At 34.7% G+C, this 18,720-nt stretch overlaps 1 protein-coding gene and 1 non-coding gene across 2 annotated transcripts; one reads left to right on the forward strand and one right to left on the reverse strand.

Annotated features, from left to right (window-relative positions):
• Positions 1-439: 439 nt before the first annotated feature.
• LOC131156048 (peroxidase 27-like) lies at positions 440-16,992 on the reverse strand. The gene is made up of 7 exons (XM_058109498.1): positions 16,949-16,992; positions 16,463-16,645; positions 15,289-15,455; positions 3,151-3,413; positions 2,618-2,809; positions 2,287-2,452; positions 440-843 (listed from the first exon to the last, which is right to left on the reverse strand). The coding sequence occupies exons 1-7, from the start codon at positions 16,990-16,992 to the stop codon at positions 440-442; spliced, it is 1,419 nt and encodes a 472-aa protein (XP_057965481.1).
• Positions 8,121-8,218, forward strand: LOC131156882 (small nucleolar RNA snoR109). The gene has a single exon (XR_009137146.1). It is a non-coding gene; the product is annotated as a small nucleolar RNA snoR109 (small nucleolar RNA).
• Positions 16,993-18,720: the final 1,728 nt, after the last annotated feature.

Genomic DNA, 18,720 nt, shown 5'->3' on the forward strand with positions numbered 1-18,720 from the left:
CAATTGATCTCTCTCTCTCTCTCTCTCTCTCTCTCTCTCTCTCTCTCTCTTCCTATTTATATATATGTATGTATGTATGAAAATTTATATATTACAAACTACCTATAAGACACCTAATTAACAGCTCTATTTTGAGACTTCTCTGTCCTACAATCGGTCAAGTGATCATTCTTAGTTATTTCATCAAAATTAATGGACAAAACTTACGCACAAAAATTAATTAATAGTACAAAAAAAAAAAAAAAAATTGCTAGCATTAGGAAGCCTTGATGCCATACTAAAGTACACATGGTCGGGATGCATGATCAATACACTCCTCTCTTATTATATTTTCTATTTATGCTCTAAATGATCAAAGCATACCGCTGAAAAACCAAATGACAAACCCTAGCTCAAGCCCAAAACACTGAGAGCAAAACGTACTAACTTTTAGGATCAATTAATTAACAACAGCACATTTCTTCCTGATCTCCCCTGCAGTCCCCGTGAGCACACCCACACCTCCCATTTTCTTCATCGACTTGGCGAACTCCCTGACAAAATATTTTGTGTTCATCAACTCTCGCACTGTCCTCCTCGCGACATTGTCGGTGAGGAGGGCAGCGTCGGACTGGAAGAGACCCTTGTTTTGCCTAAGTATAACGTAATAATCGCGGTCGAAAGAGAGAGGGCTGGGGGGATCCATGGGCACTGTGGTTGTGTTGTCGGAGAGGCTCTTGCACTTCTTCCTCAGTTCAGCAGCGTATGTGGAGTTGAGTGAGGGGTCTGCATCTCCTTTACCTGTGAAGTTGAATAACCTGTTGCTAAAAAGGGCGCAGTGCCCCACTCCAATGGTGTGTCCACCTAAAGACATATTCTCAAATTAAGACCCCTCATTATATGTACATAACGCACGAGAACACCACTAATAATTAACTATATTTGAAAAACAGAGACAATTTTCAATGACTGCTTCTCTCCCCATATTTATCGTTTGGACTAAGGGTTTTGTTTGAAGAAACCAAATGAAAGGAAAACATCTATTCTAATTTATTTCAATATAATTAAAGATTAATAAAGAAAACTCAGATGTTAATCTTTTGTAAAATTAAAATTTTATTTATTTATTTGCTATATATTTTATTTTATTTTTTGTTTTTCTCAATAACTAAATATAAAAGAAATAAATCCCTTTATATTTTACTTTCGTCCTTCTCATATTTTCCAAATTTCAAATAAGTCCTAAAAAATCTTGCACTCAATAGGTTAATGTTTAATTGTAATATTTACAAACCATAGATGCATTATATATATATATATATATATATATATATATATATATATATGTATGTATGTATGTGGATAAATATAAGGGTAAAAGATGGTTTGGTGCCAAGAAGAGACTAGTTTTCATTGAGATTTCAAAAATTTTAGGAACTTCTCATGAGATTTCAAGAATTTTAGGGACGATCTCCACTGAGATTTGTTAAAAAAATGTAAATCTCCTCTTATATTTTATGAAAACACAAGTCTTTTGAGGGGAGATTTATGTCTATTTGACAAACTCAAATGTTAATTATATGTAAAATTAAAATTTTATTTATTGATTTTCTATATATTTTATTTTCTTTTTTACTTTTCTCAATAACCACTTTTCTCATATCGGCCCTAAAAAATCTTGTAATCAATAGGTTAATGCTTAACTTTAATATTTACAAGTGGTAAGGGGCGACTTGTGGATTAAGATCTTGGTGATCTTAAGGTCATGGATTCGATTCTCCCTTATGAGTTTACCCTGATGAATTATTAGGGGTTGCGTCAATGGGCGGACGGCTTTCACTCCCGAGTTTTGTGTTGTGTCATAGCGTCCAAAGTAGCGCAATGGTGGTTAAAGTCCCCGGATTATCAAAACAAAAAAAAATTATTTACAAACCATAGATGCGCGCACGCGCACACACACATATAAAGGTAAAAGATGGTTTGACAAAAAGATACTAACTTTTCTTGAGATTTCAAAAATTTCAGGAACCTTTTCTAACATTTCAAGAATTGCAGGAACCTCTCGTTTCTCTTATATTATATTATATATATAAATCTTTTGAAAGAAGAATTGTCTTTTTGGTAAATCTAAGAGGAGAGCTGTGACATTTTTGAAATATCATGAAAGGTCAATGAAACTTTTGAAATTTCAAAAAAAAAAAATTTCTTTTTACCAAGTTTGAGAAGAGGTCATTATCTTTTTATCAAATCAAATAATTATTTTTTGAGTATATATATAAAAAGAAACATTTTAGTGTATATATTCACCTGATAATACCACAAGGTCATGGACATCAAGACCTTTGCTAGCAAAGCTTTGCTTGAGGGAGCTGAAGTTGAACAATGGCGATGGGATGTTGGCCAAGGCCTCTGAAGCTAGCGACACCTTCCCATCTCTTCTACCAGTGGCCACTTTCCACATTGACCTTCTAAACTGCAAATTAAACTAGTTAATGTTACAAATAAGTTTGAATTATTTTTCATGGGACGTGTTTGGCTCCCATGCATGCATGGGCATTAAAATATTCAATATCACAAAGAGAGGAAAAATATATTTATTTGTTTGGAAATCTACGTTAATTAATTTTCCCCAACTTACTTGGAATGAGACTGAGTCTCTAGCAGCGAGAGCAAGAATATCAGCACACGACACAACTTGCGGGCATGCCTTTTCAAGTTGTGTCTTAATTTGATCAATGACATCAAATCCACTCAATGATAAATTTGGAGGTGCATCCTTTTCTGCAGTAGAGTTGGAGGTTGAGTTCAACAATACTGAGCCATCGCAACCCTGAAAATTAAATCATTTTTGAGATTGTGCTTGCCATTAAAAGTTTAGAATTCATTTAACTCGTTTTTTGATCTAGACCCTTCAAAATCTCAAAGCCTAATTACTTAAGAATATACTAATGTGACACTGTTAAGTGTGGCATACCTAGTTTTCTCTCAAAGAAGTATATAACTTTTATATTGGATGTTGGTATAATTACGTTATGTTTGATTTTTAGAGTGGAATGAGATATGAAAGAAATAGATTGAACAAAAATTTAAATGAGAAGAATGACAAAATCAAGTGAAAAATTCAATTTCCATTTCGGACCAAACAATATTCGTATTTAATTAATGTCTTACCCTAACAAAGCAATCATGGAAATGCATTCGGAGCAGCTTGGCGGGCAAGGTGGGATTGGTGGAAACACGGCTCCAGGTAATGGTTTTGACAATACTCTCAGCTTGAGGACAGGTCTTATTGTAGAAATGACTCCTCAGCTTACCTCCTTGACATGCCTCAATTAGGCCACACAAAATTATCACACACACCAAAAAGAGATCCTTACAATTAGCTGTGACGATCATCATTTCCAGCTCAAGCCTAGCTTCTTCAAGCTTTGCCACTTGCACCAAGAAATAAGCAAGCCAAGGAAATTATCTAATTCAATCTTCAAGCGATTAATGCAAGAGCTACAAGTTGGCCAGTTCTTGCTCGCATATATACTGCGTCTTCCATATGACCTAGATCTGATAATATTGAAGCAATGTATGTTTGAGAGAGAGAGAGAGAGAGAGAGAGAGAGAGAGAGAGAGAGAGAGAGAGAGAGAGAGGGAGGGAGAGATTGTGGCAATATAACTAATCCCATGCATATGGCATTACCTTATTTCTTATTGTTTTATAGGGAAAATGCTCGATTAATTTATTAAAAAACTGATATACTTTTTATATATATATAAAATAATAAGTTGATACAAAGCAGGCATGCATGCATGTTGGCGTTGCATTACAGAACTACGAACGTGACAATTCTCAAAATAATGATAAATTAAGGGTGACCATATGCATGCATGATAATGATTAGGTAGGTATCATATATGATAATATACATCATTTGATCAATGTATATATAAGTGCCGGTGGCCTTATTTTAAATTTGTCCAAATCCATAACTTGTGTTAGTATACTTCCAAAGTTACCCTTATACCCTTGTATATTTCCTAAGTTACCCTTGTATGCCCTGTCTCCTTTAGTTATAAAGCCTTGTACAGTGTTAATAAGAAATACCGAGAGTTTCTCTTTTAACATGGTATCAGAGCTCTAGTTACCAGGAGGTCATGGGTTCTAATCTTGTCGTCCGTCTTTATTTTGTGACATTATTTGTCATCTATTTATCTCTCCATGTGCTATCGGGCTGCACGCGCGGGAGAGTGTTAAGCTTGATATATATTGTTGGCCCACAACCTAACAGTTTAAACTTTTAAATAAAGTGGTAACCTAACATGGTATTAGAGACAATGTTAATAAGAAATACCGAGAGTTTCTCTTTTAACAACTCCAAACTCAGCATTACAAAAAGCATAGACAAATTTAACGGGCATGCATATTGGGACTCATGGTTAATTTTCATTTGATAAATCTAAAAACTAATAATGGAGTTCAATTAAACATAATAGTTTGGGCTAAGTCTGTAATTCTAACCATGCTCGTTTTAATTTTTAGATCGAGGTAAAACAAAATTTAATATAGTATTTAATTGTATTTAGTTTAGCACACCATAATTATTCCAATGCAAAAAGTTGAAAAACTTGAATGGATTGAGATGCAATGTTATAATGAGATTCAAAATTTGAGATGTATTAATCTAATGTCATTAAGTTAATGAACCGACACGAGATAGTGGATGATGTTGGTGGCATGGGGACCGAGCACGAAGTGCATGCGGATGTGCCCATGTCATGCCCTTTTTTAATTACCACCAAAGTGCATTATCCTATCCTCCTTTCTCTTGTCACTTCCTTAAACTATTAAGACACTTAGCCCTTCATTTGGAAATATAAAATTGGGAGTATTGCACAACTTTGAATAAAGTTAAGGGTAAAAATTAGCAATACCTCTTTACTTTTTTATAATATGATACTGCATCTCTATTAGAAATATATAAGTTTTACATTTACATTTGTATTTTATTTACGTTTGTACATTTACTTTCATTTATATTTGTACATTTGTATTTGTTTTCAGCCATCTATATAAATACCTGCTACTCTTGTATTTTGACATAATACAAATAAAGAAAATTCTCTCTCTCTCTCTCTCTCTCTCTCTCTCTCTCTCTCTCTCTCTCTCTCTCTCTCTCTCTCTCTCTCTATTGGAGATAATTCTCTCTTGCTCTCTCAGAGATAAATCCAAAATCCAGAATACTTTGGTTTCGTCGCTATTGTTGAATATTCAGATCTCTCTCATATGATTCTTGCAGATCTCTCTCTACACCTTCTTTGTCGTTGAAATGCTATCACTCTGCTAAATCCGAAATCTAGACCTTCTCCGTCATCAGAATGTTGTCACTCCTCTAAATTTGAAATCTAGAAGTGATTGGATGATGATGATCTTCTTCTTCTTCTTCAGCCTAAACTGAAATCTAGAACTACATGATATTCTGGATTCACTTCTTCTACTTCTTCCTTAGTAGAATTCATTTTTTTTTTTTTTAATCCCCCTTGTAGACATGCACCCCAATTTTAACCAGCCATTTCTGAGAAAACCCTGCCTAATAGGAAGTTGATTTTGTATCCTGGGTATGGGAGGATCCGATCGAGTCCTGTGTTATTTCAAAATTGAGCCCTTTTATTTCAAATTCGAGTCCCGGTTATTTTAAATCGAGTCCCAGCTACTTTTTAATTGAGTCCCGGATGTTTTGAATCCCATTTATTTTTAAATTGAGTCCCATTTATTTTTTAGTGCCAGTTATTTTAAATCGAGTCTCATTTATTTTAAATTGAGTCCCAGTTATTTTTTAATTGAGTCCTGGATGTTTTGAGTCCCATTTATTTTTGAGTGTCGGTTATTTATTTTGATTGCCGATTATTTTAAATTGAGTCTCGTTTATTTTGAGTCTTATTTGTTTTTAAATTGAGACCACATCTCGGTTATTTATTCTTGAGGACCAGTCAGCTCAAATTGAGTGTCAGTTGTTTTAAATTGAGTCTCATTTATTTTAAATTGAGTCCATTCTTGTTCAAACTCAGTTCAAGCTCGAATCCAAAACTGGGTTCAAATCCAAATCAAGGGAACCTGAATCCGAAGGAAAGTACCTGCACTCAGACTGCATGCATAATCATCATATGAATTCTAACAATTTTAAGGAGGAGGACTTAGGATTTTTACCTTCTTTTTCTTACTTCTTTTTTTTTTCCAGACTCTTGTGTGTGTTTGATTTGAGGTCTCTGGCCCTAGTAACTGGTCTGAATCAGCTCCTCTACCTTTTGTGCTCTGAATTCTTCAAGGTCCTCTCCTCCCCAGCTCTCTGCAACTTAGCAGAGCTTCCTCCAATTCTCTCTTTTCCCTCCAAATTTGCATAACCTCCCCCTCTCTTTCTAATTTTCTTTCTCTCGATTTTTGCAGAGTATTGCTATGCTCTCTCTTCTATGATTTTTCTTAAACTTTGCAGAATTTCTCTAAGTTTTTTTTCTGTGTTTTGCTACAGTGCCGGACTCCCTATCATAGGGAGTCTCAAGACTCATTTGGTGCCAAAATTCCTCCCCACCAATAGAGTTCCCTACGCTGGAGTGGAGGGCAAGGCATCTTCCCTTTTTGTATTTTTTGTTATTATTATTATTATTATTTTTATTTTCTGTAATGCATGTACCCATGGGTCGCTCTTCTTGCAACCATTGTTTGTACAACTTGCGTAGTCTTATTTTCCATGTGTGTATGTATGAATGTAACCCGACGCACCCCCTTGTACTGTAACTGCTTTTGTACAACTTTTTTCTTTTCTATAAGTAATTTCTCCCTTGTATGTTCAAACACTCATGTGTGCACGTGTACACACGTGTTCTTTTTCCTGAATAGTGATGTATGCCCTTCTTGATTATGACTCGAGAGTTGACCAATTTTAGCCAAACAAACACCGTTAATAGACTATGACCTTAATCCCCAAAAAAATACCAGTTTTAATTAAAAGACTCAATTTAAAACTAAAAACTAATTTTGAAGGACTTAAATTCCTAGACTCAAATTTAGAAATTGAAGAGCTCAATTTTCAAAAAGGATAAGAGAACTTTTTTTTTTTTTTTTTTTTTAAGTTTAAAAGATCCAATTGGAAGACTTGAATGAAGAAATTTTGAAAAGCTCAAAACAATCTTAGTCTTAAACTAGAATACTCAATTTTCAACCTAATCCAGATAGAAGGAGTGAATCCAGAGAATTTATTTTCAAGAGTAAAAACTAAGGACTCCAATTTTCAGATTTCAAGGCTTAACACAATACCTAGCCTAACAAAGGTTATTAAGGTGTCTCAACTAAAGGACAACTAAAGGGGACTAATTTTGTAACTAAAAGGATTTTATGCTAGGATTATGATCAAGAAGACTCAATTTCTCTAAAACGATTTCAAGAGACTATTTCTTTTTTCGTTTTTTTTTTTAGAAAACTTTTAAGGAACTAGACTAATTAAAAGGACTCAATTTTTTATTTTATTTTTTTTTAAATCATAGGTACTCGGGGTCTTAATTTTAAAACTCAGAATCATTCAGGCTCAAAGTTGAGTCTTATTTCGTTGGACTTCTTTAGGGTGCTGGTTAAAATTGTGGTATACATAGCAGCCCAACAAACAAAAAACTGTTGTGGCCACCTTCTCCTTCTCCAATCCCAGTCACAGCCCCAGCAGCACACGACCTCATCCATCTTCCAGACAGACCTACAATCCCATCTCCAGTCCCTCACAGCCACACCAGAACATCCAGCGGCAGCCACAGCACAAAACGGTTGCGCACACACAACACAAAAAGAGAGAAACCCATGGTTGTTTGTAGGAAGAAAACCCAGCACACCCTCTCCATCATCCTCCCCTCACGGCAGAAACACACACAGCCGTAACAGCCACCTTTCCACCACTCCTCATAGCCCTTTCAACCTCTCCACACAGCCGAACACAGCAAGGTAAGGGGGACACATCAACACACATAGCAACACACACCGAAACACACACTTACGCACACAGCAACACACTAAAACACACACTGCACACACACTCGAACACACACCACCAAACACGACTACATGTACCAAGAGAAGGGCGATCGATGCCCTTGATCTTGGCTTGCCAAAGTGGTTGTAGCTAAATAAATATAGAGAAGTTGACTGGCCGATTGTCGTGAGATCGTACGATCTCCGTCGACGAATCCACCTCTCGAGCTTCTCACATTTTTATTCCCCATTCTCTCCAATCTATCATTTTTCTTCCTCTGCTTATATTTGGGCTTATGAACATTCTAGTGCCGATTACACGTTCCGCCATGGGCGCCTAACATAAACATAAGTTATATTAATAATAGCCGCTTCATATATTTGGTGTTTCCTTTTGGTTTGTAAGGAAACACTGTCCATACTAGGGCTTACATTTCTCTTCACGGATCTCCATTTCTTCTTCATCTTCTCCTTGTTACGGGAAAAGAAATGTTGAGATTCCACGAAGTATATTATTATTATTTCTTTGGATTTAATTATCATCATTTCTTCATGTTTTTTTTTTTTTTTAGGGTTTTGATTAATTCATGTTCATATTAATTTAGGGCTACCATTTATCGTTGTGGTTCTATTTTGATTGTTTACATTATTGTTGTATTATTTATCATTGTAATTTCATGTTTATTGTTATTTAATATTTTTGTTGTGTATTATTGTTGCATTATTTAATATTGTTATCATGATTTATTATTTTTTCCGTAATGGTTGTTACTTATTCATTTAGGTTTTTATTGTTGTATTATTTAATTTGGTATATTCATATTTATCATTGCTATATAGTTGTCTATTCATTTAGGTTTTCAAGGTTGTATTATTTAAGTATGTATATTCATGTTCATTATTGTTATATATTTTGTTGTTTATTCATTTAGGAGATGATTGTACTATTTAATTCTTTGTTTGTATATTCATATTCACTATTTTCATATGTTTTGTTGTTTATTCATTTAGATCGTACTATTTAATTTTTCATGTTTGTATATTCATGATTGCTACATAGTTGTGGATTATTTGTTTATGTTTTTATTGTTGTATTATATAATTTTGTATATTCATATTTATCATTGTCATGTAGTGGTCGTTTATTCATTTAGGTTTTTATTGTTATATTATTTAATTTTTCACAATTGTATTATTATATATATTTGTTGCTTATTCATTTGGGCCTTGGGTGTATTATTTAATTCTTTCATGATAGTATGTTCATATTCATTGTTGTTATATACTTGCTTATTCATTTAGGTTATTATCATATTATTTTATATTTTTATTATGATTATAAATTCATATTTATGTGTGGTGTTATTTACTATTTTGTTATGTGTTATATATTCATAATTGGGGTTGTTTCATTTAAGGTTGCGATGGTAGGGTTTTAATTATCTTATGTTATATTGAAGGTTTGGATTAGTGCATGTCTCTTTTAGGGTTTCAATTGTTGCATGTGCGTAGTAGGGTTCGACTTGTTTCCATATTTGTTATTGTATGTTAATGGTAAAGTTCTAATAATTATTGTGGTATATTTTACATATGATCCTAGGATTTCGTTAGTTTTTGTGTTCTTATTGTGTATTAAGGGTTATTTTGTTTCCATAATTTTGTTTTATTCTTGTTTCCATGTTTGTTTATATTACACTTAACTTTTAGGGTTTGATTCATTGCCATGTTTGCTTACTTAATTGTATATACTTAGGCAATTTGTTCATTTAAGGAGTAAAATAAAATGTTGGAATTTAATTTGGGAAAATAATTAATTAATTAGGTATCGTTCATAGAACGGGTGTGTAGGGGGTGCTAGTACCTTCCCTTCACATAATCGAACTCTCGATCCCTATCCTGGTATACGCAAACTGATTCTACCCTTAATTGGATAGTAATCATGTGTTCTAACCACACTCCAAAAGGTTAGTGGCGACTCCAACTTCTAGTTTTCCCGAAAATACAAATTTTTTTTTATTCGCCTCCCCGAGGCACCCTCGCTCCTGGGATGTTGCAACACCCCTAAATTATTGAAAATTACCACAAAATGTGTCCCTTGAGATTTAATTTTATTAACAAATTGAACCTTCCGTTAGTTGATCATTAGTCATTTTATTCTTAATAAAATGACAAGTTTACCCTTTCACTCAATTTTGATAAGATAGATTAAGAAGATAAAATTAATTTAATAAATTAAGTTAAAAAATTAGTGAGTTAATTACAATATCTTTTGAAAATTAAACTTATAAATTAATTGAATTCCCAACAACTAAATCAGGACAATCAATTGGCATAAGCATGCATTGACATTTGGCATAATTAAATTATTTTTAAAAAAAATAAAAATTATGAAAAATAAATAAATAATACAAATAATTTTGAAAAAAGACTTAATTAATTAAATTATTTAAAAATATTTTTTTATGTACATTTCATGAAAATTAAATAACTAAATATATTTTTATTAGATCACTACAAAAAACAAGTTTATTAGTGTTAGTTCGATCAGTATTAGTGACAGTTTGAAATTAGTCACTAGATCTGTGGTGACTAATACCTATTAGTGACGAATCCAGAAATCGTCACTAATACTGCACTTTTAGTGATGATTTTCTGCTATTACTAAAAGTCTAAGATCGTCACTATAAAATATACATGTTCTCAGTTCAAAATTGTCGCTAAAGCCCAAGTTTTAATAACGGTTTAATAACCGTCACTAATAGGCCAATATTAGTGACAATCACTAAACAATCACTGATACTCCCATTCTAGTGACAGTTTTAGAACCTGAAGAGAATGGTTTAATCCCAAGAAGGGGGGTGAACTGGGTATTTAAAAATATTTGGCTAATTTAAACTTTGTGCCGATTCACCACAAAACATATCCCATTCAAAGAATAATCATGTATGTAAAATGATTTACCAATTAATGCGAACATATATGAGTGCAATATATCTCATTTAAATTAAATGGGTGCATGCAAATAAGTTTAATAGTAATTAAACAAGCATACACAAACGAAAATTAAAGTGCAGAAAGTAAATGAGATAGAGAGACACACACACACACGATTTGTTATCGAGGTTCAGCCAAACCAGCCTTCGTTTCCATCTTAGTCATACTCCCTAGGGATTTCACTAACCTGCTCACTTAATCAGGCGGAGTTGAAGTCATTTACAACTCCTTACAGGGTGTCTCCCCAGCCATGTACCCTTGTACGAATTTAACATTTTAGAAAATGATTTTTCATGGAAGTTTGGTCCCTTAGGTCAATCTATGGTCATTTCGAACATTTAATCATATCATACATAATATGTATTATTTCTGACCAAATCAAAAACAAAATGCAATACAATATAAAACAAATGTCTTATTCTTCTTCTATTGCTCTTCACTCTTATGAAATACATCAGATCGTATAAGCTTTAAGTCCTTCATGCTTCCATTTTCGCTCCCTTATGTGTGTATTAAATTAATGTACCTATTCACATGCTAAATACACACATAAGATCAAGTGTTTTGCCAGCATTAAAATGGAAATCAAACTGAACCGTCACTAATAATGGGCTTTAATGACGATTTTGAGACGAGAAACTGTAGATTTTATAGTGATAGTCCTAGGTTTTTAGTGACGATTTAAAAACCATCACTAATACTTCCTCCTGCTATTATTAGTAACGGTTTTTCAAACTGTCACTAATACTTTGAAATAATTAATTTTTTTTTTTGAAAATTCCTATAATTACATTTTAACATACAAAAAATTAAACCAGAATTACTAAAACATTCATAAATTATTCAAAATTAAAATACAAATTATTCAATTTCAAATACATACAAATACAAATTCAAATTAAAATGTACAAATGAATTTTATTCAGATAACAAGAAATATAGGAAAAGTCAAAAGTTACGTGCATTCGACTGTAATGTCTAGCATCGTCGTAGTGTTGTGACAACTGCAAACCCTATAAAATTATAATTATACAAAAAATTTATATACAATGTTTGAATAATTTGTATGGTGAAATTCTAAAACTCATATTCCTAAATTTCCGGTCAAGGGTAATATTTGTATGGTGAAATTCCCTTCAAAAATAATTTTTAAGATGGAACTCGTTGATGTTTATCTAGTCTCACCATCCATCCTTTTTATGGGAAAAAAATTTAGTAGTTCTCAAGGACCTGGACCATCATGTGTCACGATTAATTTAGTTTTGACTTGTCTCGACAAGTGGAATTTATTTAGTTTTTAACTAAAATTTAAAAGGCAATTAAAAAAAAAGGATAATTCTAGCATCTTCATGTTGAGAGAGAGAGAGAGAGAGAGAGAGAGAGAGAGAGAGAGAGAGAGAGAGAGAGAGAGAGAGAGAGAAATGGTTTGAAATTATTATTCACACCATTAACTCAATGGTTGAAACACTAAAAACACCTAAAAGAATATTTTTTACATATGAAATTATTATTCATACCACATGGTCTTGTGTTATCACATGCTCGTGACGCATAGCATAACTCAACAAGATGAGTCCCAATGTGGGATCCAAATCTGCATGTTTCGTATTTAAAAAATAAGTAATTAAAAGAGACTATGTTATATGTATGAGATGTCATGTTATGCAGGAAATGCACTAAAATGAAATATTATATGGAATATGCTGCATGTGTTTGTTAATGTAAATCACGTTTACGACTGCTAAAAGGGAGTTGTGGATCACGTTTATGACAGCCAAAAGGGTGCTATGAATTATGCTTATGACAGCCAAAAGGGAGTTGTATATCATGTTAATGACAGTCAAAAGGGAGCTGTAGAAATAATAGGCAAAAGGGAGTTGTTGTAATTAAAAGACAATGAGAATTATAAGAAAATATGAAATGCGAACAATGCGAAATGGAATGAGCCACATAAAGTGAAATGTTATGAAATGGTTAAGCTAAGAACATGAATAGTTAAGAATTACAGGATAACGATGGGCAGAATAATGTAATATGGTATTATCAGAATGTATGCTAGTAGAACATGTTACGTTTGGGCGAGGCAAACTCTTCATCCAAGGGCTTGCTGAGAAAGGCGAGTGCCCTAGTAAGTATCAGATGTGGCACTAGGTTGCATAACGTGCTAAGGCAGATGGAAATTATTTGTATGGGCGGGTAGATTTCCTTATTCTCGGGGCCTTCGCTAGTAAACATTTATATGAATTGTGTGAGTACAAGATTACATCACTACTTAGGGGCTTACTAAGTAAGGTGAGTGCTCTGGTATGCTTCAGTTGTGACATTTGGGTTACCTAAAGTATCAGAGCAGAAGGGTGCTACTCGTATGGGCGGGTAATAACCCTTATCCTTGGGTAATCTCGTGGGTAAAATGTCTTGCATTTGTTTGATTAGAAATAGGAAATGATTTCAGAAATTATGCTAATGATTTGCAAATGATGAAAATGTATACTTATGTTATTTACAAACCTCATGCTAGTCACACGCTGTTTTAATATATTATTTCATCCCTTACTGAGATGTCTCTTACCCGAATATGAACTTATCTTTTTCAGGACCTCCACGAGATCGAGCTTAGAGAGCTTGAGGTGTTTGTAGCATTTTTGGGATATAGGAAAGAAAAGGTATATACTTAGCTAATATTTTGGGTTGTATGTAAGTTATGTTTTATGTTTTAAGTCTTCTAAGATATGGATGGATGTGAAATATACTAGTGTTTGTGAATATTGAATGTTTTTATAGATATGTGTATATATGAAAATACAGGCGATGAATAGCTATTTTGGATTATAGATAGAAATAGTAAACTCTAGTATTATATTTGTGGAGATTATATTTATGTTTTCGCTATGTACATGATATTAGAATGTGGATTATCAGGTAAATGAATATATTAGTAACACTTTGGGCCCACGTAGAGGGTCTTAGTAGAACTTTGGGCCCACGTAGAGGGTCGGGTTGTTACACCTTTAATTTTAGAATTATCGTTCTCCATGATAAGTCTTAGTTTTCAATTTTAATCTCAAAATTCAAAAATTAGTTTTGAAATCATTTTTCTTTATAATAAGTTTAAGATTTTAATTTCAAAACCAAAAAAAATTAGTTTTGAGTCCTTATAATAGATCGGGTGTGGTCCATTAATTCCAAAACCAATGTTCTCCATAATAAGTTTAGATCTCATCCTCTAAGTTTCAATTTTAAGAACTGGTTTAGTTAATCGAGTCCTTTAAGTTTCCATGAGTCCAGGAATTTTCAAAGTTGGAATAGAGCTTTCAAAATCTTTAACTTGTTTTGAAATAGGGTCTTAATTTTAAAACCGGTTTCATTTGGAGACTAAAGGTATACTCCATTTTGTTTGGTCAAGATTGGTCAAAGTCAAAATTAAAAGTACACGCATGCAAATAATAAATGTGAGGTGTTGGGAAATAATACGTGCAGGTTTCCAACTGTAGAACACCAGTAAGGTGTACAAATAAATGTTGCAGGAAATTTACTCGGGGGTACATCGGCAAACAAAGGAAATACAGAAGCAAAAAGGAAAATTACAAGAAATTAAAAATATATATAAAATAAGAAAAATAAAAAAAAAAACTAGGTCCATACCCCATTTTAAAAGGAACCAAGTCTGTTCCCCATCTTAAAAAGAAACAGGTCCATTCCTCATTTAAAAAGGAACCAGGTCCATTCCTCATTTTAAAAAACCAAGCCCATTACCCATTTAAAAAAAAAAAAGCCTAAAGCCCATTTCATTTTAATAATGACTCTAACCTATTTTAAAATAATAACTCGGACCTTGTTTAAAAAAAAAAAAAAAAAAAGTGGGCCAGCCCATTTTAAAAATAATAACTCAAGCCTTGTTTTTTTTTTTTTTCAAAAAAAAAAAAAGAAGTGGGTCGGCCCGTTTTAAAAAATAACTCGGGCCTTATTTTAAAAAAGAGTGGGCTGGCCTATTTTTTTTTAAAAAAAAAAACTCAGACCTTGTTTTAAAAAATAGTGGGTCCGCCCATTTCTTTTTAAAATCCAAATCAGGCCCAATTCACTTTTTCAAACACCCAGGCCCAACTCACTCCCTAATACACCCAAGCCCACTCTTAGAAGTCTCAAGGCCCACACGTGACCTAGACACGTGACAGAGTCTATATGGCTCACTCAGGGTTCCCCGAGTTCACTCAACCCACCCTAGGTTGACTTACACGAGTCAACCTTGGTTTGACTCATAACACTCACCCTGGGTTGACTGGCATGAGTCAACCCTGGTTTGACACACCCCAACTCACTGAGTCGAAGACGAGTTGACTCCTCTTCGACCTCACTCCTGCAATCAGACCCTAGCCAATAAATCCCAAGCCTGAGATCCAGGATCACACAATCACTGAGTCGAAGACGAATTGACTCCTCTTCGACCTCACTCCTGCAATCAGACCCTAGCCAACAAATCCCAAGCCTGAGATCCAGGATCACACAAGACAAACAACCCAGCATTAGTATCCCAAACACACATTAAGATCTCAACACAAAGACCACAAAAACAAAAAAGAATAAAATTGGGAAAGGAATAAGTGAGACTCATATGTAGGGTTGCTTTCGAGTACATGGCGAATCTCTACCACTGAGGTCTCGGACCTCTCGAGCTCAAATTCGCCATCTTGTCTCATCATAGTTAGAAAAGTCTTCAGTTCTTCCAAGATTGGCGAGAGGGCTGATTTGGGATTTCGGTTTCATGTTACTAGGTAGTATGGAGAACATGGGGTAGCTCAAGATCTAGGGATTTGGCAAGTTTAGGAGGCTTAGGCAGAGGAGCATCAAAGAGTCTAAACAAAAAAAACTAAATAAATACAAGAGAAGGATCTCACCACATGGTGCATCAATGACATAAAGCAGAGATAAAAGAGAGAGAGGGAGAGAAAAGAGAAACAGAGAGAGGGTGAGAGAAGATAGAAGAAGAGAGAGGGTGAGAAGAGAGAGAAACAGAGAGAGGGTGAGAGAAGAGAGAAACAGAGGGAAGGTGAGAGAAGAAAGAAATAGAGAGAGTGAGAGAATAGAGAAAAGAGAGAGAGAGAGAGAGAGAGAGAGAGAGAGAGAGAGAGAGAGAGAGAGAGAGAGAGAGGGGCATTCGAGAGAATGAGGGTTGAAAATGAGGCAAAGTGAAAAAAAATGGGCTTAAGTATCTAAAGCCATGGAGCCCCAGGATCACGCCACATGGCCAGTTCATGCCCGTTCGATCAGAAAGCCTCATGTCACCTTTAAAGTCGCATGATCAACATTTCCTCATAAACACTCAGGACGAAGCCATACTAACAATAGAACCACCACCGTTCGATCTAGATTGGCTTGAATGGCCACAATGTCATCAACGTCAGAATCTCTAACATGTTTAATCACTGTTGTTCGATCCCTACGGAGCTTTAGCGGCCCTGATCATCTACATCAGAAGCATTAATCACGACCCACCCTTCCGAACAACACGTGGCAAGCCTATCACCACTGTCATCAATGCTTGGAGGCACTTCTTCTCCTAGCCATAAATCTCCAACCTTCATCAACGGTCGAGATTGGCCATAACTTCCACTCAACGACACCTGACGCCCACACAATTCTAGGCATTTAATGCCCCTCATCAAGTCCGTTCGATCACTGCAGCATCAACAGTCCCAATCATCTGCGTTCAAGGGAAATTATTGCCCTTGTCCTTTCACTTGCCCGTTGCCACATGGCCACATCCTTGCCATTGATTAGCTTCCTCATGGATGGTTGTGATCCATTATGGTCAGCGATTCAGATCCATGTAAAATCAATCACACCCCACGCAACACTTGGCACATCCCTCCTACATCAAAAGCATATGCAATGCAGTTGTCTTCTGACCATTCGATCCACATCTTTCAGTGAACGGCCAGGATATCACCACGTTGCAGATCCAATCTGCTCGCTCACAACCATTGGATCCCTGCTTTCAGGTGATGCTCAGGATCGTGCCGCATAGCCGATCCTCACCCACATGCCCCCTCTACTCACCTTGTGACACTTGGTGTCTTGGCCTCAGTATCTGCACGCCCCCACGCAACTCATTTAAAGCCGTCCATTTGCTTTCCTTGATCAGCGGCTACGGTTTGGCCGCGTGTTCATAGAAAACCTCTTATCCTTTCATACCAAACTCTAGGAGCTTACTTTAAACCATACAAGGCTTTAGTTAGTCTATACATGTGGTTTGGATTCTTATGATTTTAAAAACCTCGGGATGTTGTTGGATTTTTGAGTTCGATCCCTGGTTTTGATAATGACAAACCACAAGTGTCTTATGTGTGTGTTTTAGTGCGTGAATAGGTATTATTCAAGTCGCGCATAAGATCAAGAGAACATGGAAGCCAAGGCAGGACTTAGAGCACAAATCTAGTATATTCCATGGAGTCAAAAAGCAAAGAAAGAAGAAGAAGACATAATGTTTCAATTGTATATGCATTTAATTTTTATATTTTGGTCTATAATAATGCATACATCTTGCATGATATGTTTTAAATGTTTAGATAACCGTAGATTGACCATAGGGAACCAAATGACCGTATGGCAGGTCGACCAATGCCAAATTTTTAAGGTCAACGCTCAAAGACCATAGAGTGACTTTAGGTCCCTAAACATCTCTATAAGTTAAAAATTATAATTATGTGATCAGGGGTAACTTTAAATAAAAATTCAGACTTAAATGCACAAGTTTAGTGTGTTCGGTTGACCGAACTTGAACGCACATAAACCTTCGATCTACCAAACCTCCCCAGGATCAAAAGTTTGACCACTTGATCGACCGTCCTTAAAATGAACACCAACACCCTTGTCAACCGAATGGCACATGGGGAAATCCCAATGTCCTAGTCGACCAAACTTGAAGAAGAAAATGGTCTAGTAGACCGAACATGCAAGTTCGGTCAACTGAGCTTCACCCGGTCGACCGAACCTCGAAGGTTCCAAAAATCGCCCTAAGACAGTCGACCGAACCTGTAGCTCAAAAATGCCCTGATCGACCAAACTTAGGGAGATGGTCAACCGAACCTCAAATCTAGTCGACCAAACCTCTCAGGTTCGAAATTTTTTAAGGGCTTAAATGTAATTAACTTTTAATTAAATAATTTAGAAAATACCCAGTGTGTCCCCAACGGTCATAATTTTCGTAAAATCTATAAATACTCCTTCATTACTCCAAATTAATAACTTTGATTAACTCCAAATTCTCTCTAAACCTTTGTTAATCAAAGTTTCCCCAAAACCAATTTTTATTATTTAAATCATTCTTTTGAGGCAAACTCTTTTATACAAATCTCTCCAACTCTCTTTCATGCATTTATTTCGAAATCATTTTTGAAGAGAGTATTTTATTTAGGGCATTTTATTTGCACATACTCTCACTAGGCACTTAATCTTTGAACAATATTTTTGAGAGTATTGCTTAGGTTTTCTCCCGGTTTTGAGAGTATTGCTTAGGTTTTCTCCCGAATTATTTCTTTGATAAATATTTTTGGGAGAAAATTATTTATTGCACAAATATTTTCTTGAACTTAAATTCCAGATTCTCCAAATACTTTTGTTTGTAAAAATCTTTGTTGGAGAACATAATAATCATTTTTTATATCCACTTATTTTATTTGTGCAAATTATTTAGATAAGCACCCTTTACTCTACTCAGCATATATTTAATATCATACTAGTGTTTGTATTGA

Source organism: Malania oleifera, chromosome 5, assembly GCF_029873635.1.
Source record: "Malania oleifera isolate guangnan ecotype guangnan chromosome 5, ASM2987363v1, whole genome shotgun sequence".
Lineage (NCBI taxonomy): Eukaryota > Viridiplantae > Streptophyta > Magnoliopsida > Santalales > Ximeniaceae > Malania > Malania oleifera.